Below are 13341 nucleotides of genomic sequence, written 5' to 3'. Positions count from 1 at the left end.
AAAGTCCCTCCGGAGCCGAAAAAATACTTTCTCATTGTATAAAATTATATACAGTTAATAATATTATAAGTTAATGAATTTGATGGGCGACAAAAAATAACTTGAATTTGATAACACATGATCGTGTTGGTCCATATTTGCTAATTCATAATTCCTTGCAACATAACAAGCATGCATATTAAGACAGCACGTTGGCAGTTAAATAACTCCTTCCCCACACAAATTAAATCTCTATTTTCTTCCAGAATAGTCTTTTTGTTAGTTAATTATGCTGCTAGGGATTTAAAGCCACAGGTGCAAGGAAAGTTAATGGTCTGTAGAGGTTACAGGAGGTGAAGTAGGGAGGTGGCAGAGTTATTGCACAATGTGATTTATTTTTGGTTAACAAATTGTTTTATCATATTTTTTTTTAAGTTAATGTCTTAAATCATCAATACCCTCTATGAGAAACAACAATTCATTATTTTAATATATTTTAAAGCTATAGGGAGCCATTGCAAAAAAATTAAAGAGTCACATGAGGCTCCATAGCCACAGGTTGCAGACCCCTGGTTCAGCCTCAGCAGAAAAGGTCTTTAATCCTAGTTTTTAGGGGTTTATATATTTGAATTGTTCAGCAAATGTTGTGTGTACCGGTTCTTTCTGCAGGTAGTAATGGCCACGAGTTCATGTTCCTGTTGAAGGGCCACGAGGACCTGAGGCAAGACGAGAGAGTCATGCAGCTCTTTGGATTGGTCAACACACTATTGGCTAACGACCCTGCATCTTTGCGGAAAAACCTCAGGTAGAGTCTGCACTCTGCACACACCACAAAACCGTGTCTGTGCGTTTCTGTTGTTCTGATGACGGTGGTGTCTTCATCAGCATTCAGCGCTACGCAGTGATCCCCCTGTCCACAAACTCTGGCCTGATTGGCTGGGTTCCCCACTGTGACACACTGCACGCCCTCATCAGAGACTACAGAGAGAAGAAAAAGATTTTACTCAACATTGAACATCGCATTATGCTCAGGGTGAGGAACTGCTGTGAGGATTGATTAAGTGTCCAATGACCCTGATTTGCCAAAGAGAGAGCGGGATGGGAATTGATAAGAATTTAGCGATTCCGATTCCATCAATACTACTTATCTATTCGATTCTTTACAGATTCTCATATTGATTCTCATTGGGTGAGGGAATGAAATATAACTAATTGATTTGGTTGCTTTAACTCTTTATTATCTTATCTTTCTGTCTTTAATTTCCTGCAGGGATTATCAGCTCTCTTTTAATCTAATAGGTAAGGCAGGTATAGATTGTTTTCACTGGATAATAATATGTACAATATATGACACTTTGGCTACAAACATTTGAGAATATTTAAAGTGCTCATTTTGAGCTTGAACAACTTGATCCAAAACTAATTTAGACATAAAACAATAATTCTTTTGTAAAAAAAAACATACTGTATTAACCAAAAGTACAGCTGCACTTATCAACTGTGGTTGATTAACTATTTTTGTGCAGAAAAATTAGCATGTTTGCCTTGTCAGGAAGGATACAAAATCGTTCTGGATTTAGGGTGTCTCCAGCTGATATTTATCAGCAAAAGCTGACATGATTGGAAATGTGTCCGTCTTCATCCACCACCAGAGGGTGGCGCTGTCTTTGGTTGGGATGGGAGGAAGGCTTCTATATAGTTGGACTTCTTGATACACTTTTTGGACTACGTTGGTCCTTATAAAATCTACATTAACGGAATCATGGACCGAATCACGGAATCAACCAATGAAAAGGGAATCGTTTTTTTTTTTATGGGGAAATGTTTCCGGGGGGACTGCTCATCATGTGCACCGGCGCCCCCCTCCCATCCTGGCCGCTTCAAACAGGCTTCAAACACCCGAAACAAAGTCTAAACTGCCAAAAAACTACGCAAATCATCACTGACTCCTAAATAAGGAGCCACCAGTCTATGGTTTAAACGTGCTGCTTGCATATGACGTCATCACAAATTTGCCATGTAAGAGGAACCGATAGGCAGAATTGACAGGCAAGCAAACAAACAATTCCGAGGATTTGGATTACTGGGAAGCGGTTCTCAGAAAGAACCGGTTTTCGATTCCCATCCCCGGCCGTGGGAGTGTGTTTTTTCACCCAGCAGATGTGTTCAGTGGTTACTTTGTTAAGCACAAGGCTGAACAATTAACCTTAATTGCATCGATATTAAGGTTTTCACTACTGCGATAACGTAACCTCAGATGCCTGAGGTTTTATCTTTTGTCTCCGTCATTTCAGTGATATAGATGTTCACCAATCAGAATTGCCAAGAACCACCTTCCTGGGCTGCTGGCCAATTAGAGATTGTTATAGGACACAAGCTTGTATGTGCTACAGCTAGTGTTGTGTTCAAGACCACACTATCCAAGACCAAGACTTGCCCGAGACCAGAATGCACCGAGACCAAGACAAGACCAAGACTTTCGGGAGCCAAGACCGAGACAAGACGAGACCATAAACATTTTATTTTTCAATTTAAAAAAATATATAAATAAATAAAATTATGACAAGGTTCAACAGTTAAATAACATTCTCTCTTTAATTTTAGTTTATTTTAAATACATTTGATGGACAAAAAGGTGCCTGCAAAAAATTTACTAAAATATTAAAACTACTACTGCTACTGATAAATTCACAATTATTCTACATATTTGAAAACAAGATTTTTATGTGAGCTGAATGTACAGCAAGTGTTTAAAAGCATTTCTGCCAATAAATAATGATTCTGATTCTTTGAGTTGTGCAGGTCAACAGGTCACAGAGTTCACAAGATAATTTTTTAGTTAGAAAAAGCCTTTACACAGGTTATTTTTATTAATTCACTTAGTTGATATAGTTGAATTTGGTTGCTGTAATGTAACTAGGATATTCAATTAACAAAGGTTTCCAGCTGTAACTGTAAATGTGAAACTTTCTGAAATAAAACTACAAAAAGTTGTCATCAGTCTAAAAAACAAAGAGCTACCGGTAGATGTGAAACTAAATAAAACAAACTCAAACCCTGGAACAGTCATGTGACAAATCAATCAATAGTTCTTGTTGAGAATTATTATTATTATTCTGGATACAGTGGAAACAGAAACTATAAAAAATAATTATATTGTGAACCTGTTTATATTGTAGGGAACATATTATATACATAAATGTAATTGGAGTCTAAAGCCACAAAAAACACCACTTTAAAAAGAAAATAGACTAATATAAGACCTCTTTACAGTTATTTGAGTCATTCTGGCTTGTGCAACTTGTGGTGATGACGCTCTGGTGACGACATAATCCAAGATGGCGGCGGCCCAGACTACAGCCGATACTATGTAATAAAAGCCTTAAGAGACATGGATATAATGAAAAGAGTGGATGGACAGAGGCATAAACATGCTGACACACACGGACTCATTAAACACACAGACTTATTAAACACACACGGACCTCGGTAAACACGGTAAACGGAACAGGCTTCTCCAGCCGACTGGCACTAGGACCCAGAGGTGGACTAAGTGCGTCCCCCGTACTGCATTCACAGGCTGTAATATCACCAGTTTATCATTTTACCAGTTGTTAGAGCTACTGTCTTTACCAGGGAGATAATATTTATTACTGTGATTGTTTTCTGGAGTTTTACTGGGATTTTTACCGGTGATTAGTTCACATCTCCCTTGCGCTCCGTGGTCCAAACTGACACCGTAGCCACACACACACACACACACACACGTGTGTCACACGTCACTCAGTCACATTAGGGAAGGTTGCGGTCATTATACAGGGTGGATTAAAGAATGAATAAAAGACTGTTTTATCCCATTCTTCTCCATGTTATTATCACATTATAAAAAAGTTTAAAAATAGCAGGAATTAGTGCTGGTCTCAAACGGTCTTGAGAGAAACTCCCGAGTCCGAGACAAGACCGAGTCAAAATGCTTCAGAGTCCGAGACCGAGACCTTTAAAATTTGGTCTCGAGACCAAGACCGGTCTCGACTACCACAACACTAGCTACAGCGAGTCACTTTTTTTTTTTTTGCTCTTTTTTTGTGCTTACAACTACACTGGGGCTCTATAAAATCCACGTTAATGGAATCATGGAATCGAACAATGAAAATGGAATCTACTGTTGAATGTGGAAAAGGACAGAATCGGTTTTAAACGCCGTCACCGTGAGGGAAAGGAAAATCATCACTGACTACTAAATCATTAAATCTTGTCTGTAAAGCTTTGTTCGTTTTTCATGTAGCGCTGCTGCGCTCCGTGAGAAGTACAGCAGCTTTGATCGGTTTTACTTGCTCAGAGCGTTTAAACAACATCTCATCAGAGCTACAGAAGATCTGTGAATAAAATTGTTCTGTTGTGGACTAGACCATCAATACCAGGGAGTCTTAAGCATCGTAGATTAATGATAACTTCTGATACTTTAAAATATTCTAGCCCTTAGTGGTGAAAAAACACTTCTTACACGTGATTTGTCTTGCACATTTATTTTTGTTTAATCATTACGGTCTGGAATGATGTCATCAGGATCATTTAAATTAGGTTAATTTAAATTAAGTTGATCAAAACTTAATCAATAAACCTGCTCAGATTCAGTAAACCATTGATCCCTGAGGGGGAATTGAGTGACATTAATGCTGCTCTGTTACATCTTTATATGACATGAATAATTAAAAAGGAACAGTCAGAATAATCCATGTCACTACAACTTATATCTACCTTTTAATTGTATCTTACTCATTTTTTTAAATTACATTTTTATTTTTGACATAGATTTTTGTTTAATTATAGTTTCTTTTTTATTAGTATTTATTTTGTTTCCTCACAGTATATCTTCCTTTTAATTGTATCTTACTTTATTTTTGACACACATTTTTCTTTAATTATGGGTTTTTTATTTATTAGTATTTTGATTCCTCACAGGAGTTAAAAACTAATATTTTCTAAAAAAAAAAAATGATTAATATTTCTATATTAAAAAAAAAAGGAATTTAAAAAATTGATATGGAAAACAGAATTTGGAGAAAAAAAATATAAAACGCAAATGCATTTAAATGTATAAAATATTTTTAAAAATTGTAAATCGAATCAAAATCCTAATATCTGTCTGAAAAATCGCAATTATTTATTTATTTTTTTCAAAATTGTGCAGCTCTAGTTGGCACATTGACAAGCATAAAAAGATATATAGCATGTGTGTAAGTTTTGTCTGTCTTTATTGATTAATAGTGATTGATCTGTGGCTTCCAGCATCCCATTTGTTTGGGCTTAAATGCTCTTGTAATGCTTAAATTCAGTGACCGCTGGCATAGTCCTAACCTGGCAAGGGCCAGATTGATGTGTAGCCCTCCCTCTAAGTCCAGTTCTCCACATCGATCTGTGTCTGGCGAATCCTCTGAGGGACATGAACAGAATGCTTGAAGCTGATTGGACGAAGCGCTTGTCCACCATGATTTGTTTTAGCCAATCACACGGTAACAAATGATCATGTCATCCTCCTGCGTTGACATCTTTCTATTTTGATTCGGAGTTATGCTAGTAGTGGTAGCCCAGCTAGTTCCTCTCCCCGCAACTGCGCCAGTTTTGCTTCGGCGGTTCTGCCTTCGTCACACCCAGATGTCCCGCCCTAAACCACAATACTGCCTCATGATTGGTACGGTTCGGGTTCGAAAGGCAAAGGCGGGAGCAGCATGTCAAGGCCACATTTCAGCTGTCCCCTGATTTAGACCCACAACAGTTGCTCAAGTCCACGCTGAGGCGGGAATGGATAAAAACATACTTAATAAAGAAAAGAGCAAAGAATAAATACAATGACCATCCTCCAGTAGGAGGGGTGATGCACTGAACTCTGAAAGAGTAAAGCAATATATTTTATAGCTGATGAAGAGGAAGGCTGTGAAGAGAGGAAAGAGTTAGGTGGAAAATCACTGTTACAGAGCTCTGCTTATCAGAGCTTTGGTATGAGACCTTGAGCAGAGACTTGTTTTTGCTGGCACTGTGAATACAGCACAATCTGTCTATACTGCCAGTAATCTAATCTAACGTGACTCAGCAAAGGAGCAATGTCTCTGTTCAAAAGTACAATGATATAATGCAGTCATCGTGTATAAACACATGGCAAATTGTACACATGACCACACATTTGATGATATGATGATTAATATGATAAATGCCATAAGAAGCACAAGATTGATTCTGGTGTATAGCCCTAAGTTTAACCCCTCAAAGTCAGTATAAACCCTCAGAGTCAGTATTTTTCCTCTCTTTTAAATAACAAATAATCAATAACCATTAAACTAATGGAAAAACCAGAACATTGCTGGATTGTCTTTAGTATTCTGTTCGCTGGGTTTCCCTGATTCATAAAATCAGAATAATTGTGGGGGACGAGTTTTCCGTGCAAATACGTACAGAATAATAATATAAAAGGAAATGGATCTCAATACTGAGAGAACTTTAGTACAAAACTGCAGCTTCAGTATTCTCACAATGATTTTGTTGATTACATTTATGAATGCCTATCATATGAAACACCCTCAGGGTTTTTTTCATTTTGGCAATTACATGCAAATCCCTGACAGAGAATTTCAAATGAATGACAGTACAACAAACTATTTAATGTAATGTCTTTAAATGTCAGCAGTGCTTCAGTTGATTTCCACGGGTATTTCTAGTTACAACCAAGCAGGACTTATTCTGTCCGACACCAAGCAAATCGTTTGTGTTTGAAAACTTCATTATACACGAAAAGAAACACCTAATCCTTTCATATCTACGCAGACATGAGTCCTTTCGAAATACAGTACCTCAATTACATTTTGAGAATTGCCTTTTTTCGACTTTTGAGTGAAGTACCATCAATCTTTTGCTGTGATTGTAGTTCAGTGTGGAAGTGACAGCTCCAGTTTAAGCAGCAGTCATTGCCTGAGGAAAGTTTGGCTGCTTTTCTTCTCAGCAGTCTGTAATGAACGCGTCCATATCTCCACACCAGAAACTCCCCTCAAGGAGTTTGTTTGTTTCAAGCCCCAAACTGTTTATTTTCAAATGGATTGAAATCAGGGTGATTGATGTGTTCATTTCAGATGGCTCCAGACTACGACCACTTGACGCTGATGGAGAAGGTGGAGGTGTTCGAGCATGCAGTCAATAACACTGCTGGAGATGACCTGGCCAAGCTGCTGTGGCTCAAGAGCCCCAGCTCTGAGGTGAGAGGCTTCACCCTCCCAGTGTGAAATGATTGGATACTCAATATATATAGCATAATAATGTAGCATCAGTACAAATAAATATTGGGTTTTCTAAAATGAAGTACAATGAAAACATTTAATACATACTGGAGCGGAGCTCAATGGAGCAGTGAGCCCAAAACGATATGGATCCATGGTCATATCCATATATCCATCTCTGCGCACGGCGACCATGGGCCGCACGTCCAGCTCTCTCTCTCTCGCTCTCTCTCTCACACACACACACACGCACAACTGGAGCCTTTTTTCTCTAGTGTATTTTCTGTCAACTGCGTGTCTGCACCCGCTTCTCAGTTTTACTATTTTTCCGTGCTAAAACAATCACCACAAACATTTCCAGATTTCTTGAATCGCATTGCGTCCCCTGCATTAATTTATTTGCATTTCCTCCTCCCATATTTTTGCTCCCCCTGGGAGATCTGCCGACTATGCATATTCATCAGAGCAGTCCTGATTCCCTGGGCTTTGTACTCCTTATTAGCGCGTGGAGTGATGTTTGCACACGTTTTGATACCACTAAACCTTTTGTGAATCTGTCCCACTGTATATTAAATTGAGCTTTAAACAGGCAAGAAGAGCTTGTAGAAAAGAATACTCATGACCACTGACAGGAACATTACACAGTCTGAAGAGCAAAATAGTGAAGGATAAGTGAAATGTGGTTAAGAATAAATGCATGAAAAGTGAACCTATGAATTGTGTGTCTAAAATGGAAAAATTCTGCAGAGAAGTAAAATCGCTGCTGTCCTTGAAGAAATGGTTGTCAGTCATACTTTCAAAGCCCTGACTGTGCAGGATTTCATTATCACACTTTCAAATTGAATCCATTTTTTGGAACAGTGGTACGGTATGTTCTAGGCCCTCTCCACGCTCGCTTGTCTGAAAAGCAGAGCTCTCCTCGCTGCCTGCTGCAGCTTTCACCCCCAATTACTCAATTTTCTGCCTGAAGAGCAACCATCATGCAGGTGTCATTTGTCCCGCAGGTGTGGTTCGACAGGAGGACCAACTACACCCGCTCCCTGGCTGTGATGTCAATGGTGGGCTATATCCTTGGACTGGGGGACAGGTGGGATTTTAAACACAAGCATCAAAGTCTTTAGAAATCACCAGAAACTTTCATAAAACATGAATAAGAAAGCCACATGTTTATTTTACAGGCATCCATCTAATTTGATGTTGGATCGTTTAAGTGGAAAGATCCTCCACATTGACTTTGGCGACTGTTTTGAGGTAAGAAAACATTTTTATTTTATCATACGCAATAGAAAAGAAAAACAGGCCACACTACAGAATTCACTCATGTGCTGTCTATATGAAAAAAAAACATTGTGGCATTTTGCACCAATATTTTTGACCCACAGTCTTCTTTTCGGTAACAAAAGCAATGCAGACTTGCATTGTGTGTCACCATTTTCAGAACAAATTATCACCCAGCCCTACCACAGAGCTTATTTTTAATAGTACGAAACTCGCTGAAGGAGAAAGCTAACAAAGAAAGCATGGCTCATATTTCTGTGTAATGCTGACCCTATAATCACTAACAGGTGGCCATGACCAGGGAGAAGTTTCCTGAAAAGATCCCATTTCGACTGACGAGGATGTTGACCAACGCCATGGAGGTCGGCACTTCAGCCTTGTTTGTTGCAAACACTGAAAAAATTGCATCACATTAAACAAGTTTAAGATAGTTTAGAAATTTAGTCTCAGGCTAAAGTTATCTGCTTTGCTCCACCTTTGTTCTTTGTGTTTGAATCACATCTAAGAATTATTCATGGTTTATCTGAAGTCCTGGCTGACAGCAGCTTGTGTTTGACGAATTAGGAAGAAAGAGAATAAAAAATCAAATGGTCAAGATGTTTAATTTAGACTCCCTAAAACACATTGGGAATGTTCTCTGAACAAATATGTGCAGTACCTACCCATCCGATATCCTATATTATCCACAAATGTGTTTTCACTTTAACATTGGACAGAAGGTGGTTTAAGGTGGTCACTGTAAACGCGTTTGTGTGACAGGTGACGGGTTTGGATGGTAACTACAGGATCACTTGCCACACAGTGATGGAGGTGCTCAGGGAGCACCGGGACAGTGTCATGGCTGTGCTGGAGGCCTTTGTGTACGACCCACTGCTCAACTGGAGGCTCATGGACAGTAAGAGGAAGCAGAAGCCACACACACTTTAGAGAACAGTCATGTCTTAAAAGAAAGCTCCCTTCTCCCACAGCAAACACCAAAGGCACCAAACGTTCCCGGACCAGGACCGACTCATACACAGCCGGACAGTCAGTGGGTCAGTGTACAAACACACAACACAATACACACAGCAACACGAACGCTGTGGTCAACATGTGTCTGTGCTTCTCTGCAGAGGCTTTAGAGGGAATAGACCTTGGAGAGACAACGCACAAGAAACCAGGAACCACAGTGCCAGAGTCCATTCACTCCTTTAGTGAGTCACAGCAGATCAAGTACTCAGAGTTCTCCAAGCTTAGTAGTGATTTTACACTCTGGTTTTTCACCACAACAATGCTAAGCTTCTCCTGCTGTCACACATGATTGCAGGCTTTTGTAAGGCAACACTTAAACCTGCTTTGGCTGTTCACAGCTTTGTTTCCAAAGATCACAATTTACCTTTGAGAGATGCCTGTCAGATAGTCAACACTTTTCTGCTTTCCTTTGTAGTTGGTGACGGTTTGGTACAACCTGAAGCACTCAATAAAAAAGCCATTCAGATTATCAACAGAGTGCGAGACAAACTCACAGGTAGGTCCTGCACAACATGCACATAACATGTACAATGGGGATTTTAACCAACACTTTGAGTCTGCTCTCACAACACAATGCATTTTTACCCATTAGGACAATCTGGCCCTTTAAAGCAGGGGTTCTCAACTGGTCTCACCCTGGGACCCACATCTTCCCACGGTCATTAAAGGAGACATATCATGCTTTTAAATCCTTCCTTTTTACATATAAATCATACAGTTGTGGTCTATATAAAGCGGAACTGCAATGCTTGGGTCTGAATTCTTCATTATTATAGCTCCACAGGCCCCTTTTCTACCACTTTTCTGATGTGCTTCTGAGAGCAGCTAGTTTTGGTGCGGTCTCTTTAAATGCAAATGAGACACTTCATACCCTGCCCCCTCTCCAGGTTGCACACTCGGTTCAACGCCACCCTGTTCGGCCGTTTTTGTAGTTTGATAGAAGAGATACGATTGTCTCGCGGCGCAGAAAATGTTTATGCACACATTATTTACAAAATGTCAACAACGGAAGAGTTGTCCATCCAGCCTTACATGTTCGAGCCAGAGTCAGACCCGGCGGAGCGAGATGAAAATGAAGATGATGAACCTGCAGAATTTTAACAAGTGAGCTAACACAAGCACCGAGCTAACGCTAGCGCCAAGCTAACATCACAAAATGCATTTTAACACAGTCTTTTCGGAGACAAAAACGTCAAAATGAAATGACTAATGAAAACTTTAGACTTAAATTAAATCACGTAGGCCATATCATCAAGGATCTAAAACGAGCAAACAGCGCTAACATATAAAGACAGTGCAACTGCTAATGCTAACAAAACAATGACAGGGACGTCTTATCATCACACTTTTTAGCGTTATTTACAGCTTACCGAAGTGCTCTGTTCGTCATCTCCAAAGATAGAAGGAATTGAACCCTCAATCAGACAAAGTCTTTTGGCAGATCCTTCTTTATACTGGCGAAGCAGTCATCCATGAAGTGCTTCGCGCACACAGATGTGGGTACATTTCCGTGAAAAATGAAACTCAACCAGGCACTTCAAAAAGGTTCTGATGCTTGGAGACTGTGTCATGAAGCGTGTGGGTTACTACATCTAACAACCTAACATTTTGACTTATCCTCTTGTAACTTTGGCATCCTTGAGCTTGGACTACAAAATAAAAGCGAGAAATAAAAATGGCGGTTTGCTCGAAGTGTGGGGCCTGGAGTCGATGTCCTAATTTGGCAGTTCCGCTGCAAATACTGTGACGTTATTGTTCAAAAAACCTAATAGAGAATCGAAAAATCGAAACAGATTGAAAAATATGACCAAAACAGAATATAAAGATATCAACCTGAAGAGACTAATTTGAACTTTTCTGTACTTCTAAACACTAAAATATACAACAAAATGCATTTAAGGGCTAAAAAAGTGGATTTAGCATGATGTCCCCTTTAAATCATGACCCACTTTTTTTTAGAATTCAACCAAACGTATTTAGTTTTTCAAAAATAGCTTTTGAAAACGCACATATACAATCTTTTTAAAAACATAGATCTAAAAATTTTCCTGTGCAACATGTATTTCACAGCTTGCCTGTCAAAAGAAAAGTTTCTTTCAAAATAAAGTCCTACATGATAGACATTTTGTCATCATTTGGTCAAAAATTTATAATCGTCTTTGAGCATATTGTAATCCAAAGTGTTCTGAGTGGACAGTGAATTCCATCTCCTTCTCCTGGCCCTTGTTAAAAAATGACATTTATAAATCCAGGAGCATGACGCTCCTGCAGTTTGGATGTCAACCATTCAGAGATCTTTCTACAAACACGTGTGTTCCATGATTCTGAGGCGTGCAGGAAAGATTGTGGCCGAGGTGGAAAAGCAACAGTTTAAAGCCTCGGGTGGAATGGACAGCTTTGTGTCCTCATGGATCCCCGTGACTGCGCAGGGTTCGCCCCACACATACACACTGGTGTCAGAGAGAGAGTGATAACAGACGGGATAAATTGTTTGTAAACCAAGAGAAGCTTATTCGAGGTACAATCATTTTATAGTCTGGATGCATAGTGATGGTTATCAGTCCGCTCAGAGTGGCAGGCAGCTAGGATCACAGCAGCCTCTGTGTGCTCTCTGACGGGTATGAGCTGACGGCAGCAGCTGCTGCTCAGGACAGTAACTATAGTGATGCGTGCATTCATGTTAGAGTCTCTAAAACACAAGAAAAATCTCCAACAACACAAGACGAAGTCCATACACTTGTCACTATGTCTCTATTGAGAAAAAAGTTGCTAAGAGCGTTCACAAAAAGTACCGGTAAGGGAGGTTGAGTTTCGGTTTTGGTTTCAAAATGAATTCTACAAACTGCAGCTTTAAGTATTTATTTGTTTTTGACCAGCTGTCCATGACCTACCTAGTACAGGTCAAAGAACATCTTTTGGGTGCGGAAAAAAACCTGAAGTTTTTCCAACATCTTGCAATTTCCCCATAAATATTTCTACAAGATTGTCTTAAAAATTACTCAATAATTGGTCAAGAATTACCGGTAGTTTTTTTAAAAATTTAGTGCAAACAAGGACACGTTATTGTTCCTAAAATCTGTGGCCCACTTGATTGGCAACTGATTGGTATTTGGCCCCTGAGCTAAAATGGGTTCGAAACCCCTGTGTTAAGAGTGTTATTTCCTTTTTTCATTATACCTGCTACATAAACACATATTATTAGTTCTTAAATGAGAAATGAATCCACACAGAAGCAGTATTGGAAACGTCTCGTTACAAGAAGTGACAACAACGCAGTAGCAACAATAAAATAGTAAAAAATAACTTGACATTTTTAAGTAACAGCACTTGCAGTTATATTTATTCTGTTTGCTACATCATTGAATACATTCAGTGTATTCACTAAAATAAACGGGTTTGTGTGCAGTTGTCAGCTCAGAGCAGAGGGAGAACGTGCACCTGCTGCTTCACTGCACTGTCACCTCCAATTGAATGGCTTCAAATTTAGTTTTGCGCTTCCTCTCACGCAGATCGCCCACATTCTCCATGTTGAAGACACTCATTTAAATAGAGCCGGCCGTCTATACACTCTGACTAGCACGGTGCAATTTTAGTAGGTACGAGTCTAAGATTAACTTGTGTTAACATCTTTGCCACATAAAAAACTGCTTGTGTGTGTATTTTCTGTGTTTAATTTGCAGTCAGCTTTGCTAATAGGACTTTTAAATTTAGATTCAAACTCACTGTTAATGATCCTGTAAAAGGAACATCACAGTCATTTAACTGGCTAAATTTAAACGCACATACACAGCTTTCATGCAGTGCAACA

General features: G+C 39.3%; 1 protein-coding gene across 1 annotated transcript in view; it reads left to right on the top strand.

Annotated features, from left to right (window-relative positions):
• The window catches only part of mtor (mechanistic target of rapamycin kinase), a 145916-nt gene that overhangs the window by 130304 nt on the left and 2271 nt on the right, over positions 1–13341 (top strand). Inside the window, exons 47-56 of the mRNA XM_028452859.1 lie at positions 649–784; positions 865–1012; positions 7101–7223; positions 8249–8331; positions 8423–8495; positions 8810–8884; positions 9282–9417; positions 9491–9556; positions 9635–9715; positions 9949–10029. Of these exons, the coding sequence (XP_028308660.1) occupies positions 649–784; positions 865–1012; positions 7101–7223; positions 8249–8331; positions 8423–8495; positions 8810–8884; positions 9282–9417; positions 9491–9556; positions 9635–9715; positions 9949–10029 (1002 nt within the window). The remainder of the gene's footprint in view (positions 1–648; positions 785–864; positions 1013–7100; positions 7224–8248; positions 8332–8422; positions 8496–8809; positions 8885–9281; positions 9418–9490; positions 9557–9634; positions 9716–9948; positions 10030–13341) is intronic.

This window comes from Gouania willdenowi, chromosome 7 (genome assembly GCF_900634775.1).
Source record: "Gouania willdenowi chromosome 7, fGouWil2.1, whole genome shotgun sequence".
Taxonomy (NCBI): domain Eukaryota; kingdom Metazoa; phylum Chordata; class Actinopteri; order Blenniiformes; family Gobiesocidae; genus Gouania; species Gouania willdenowi.
Note: the sequence above shows the minus strand (reverse complement) of the source record. Positions and strands in the feature narration are given on the sequence as shown.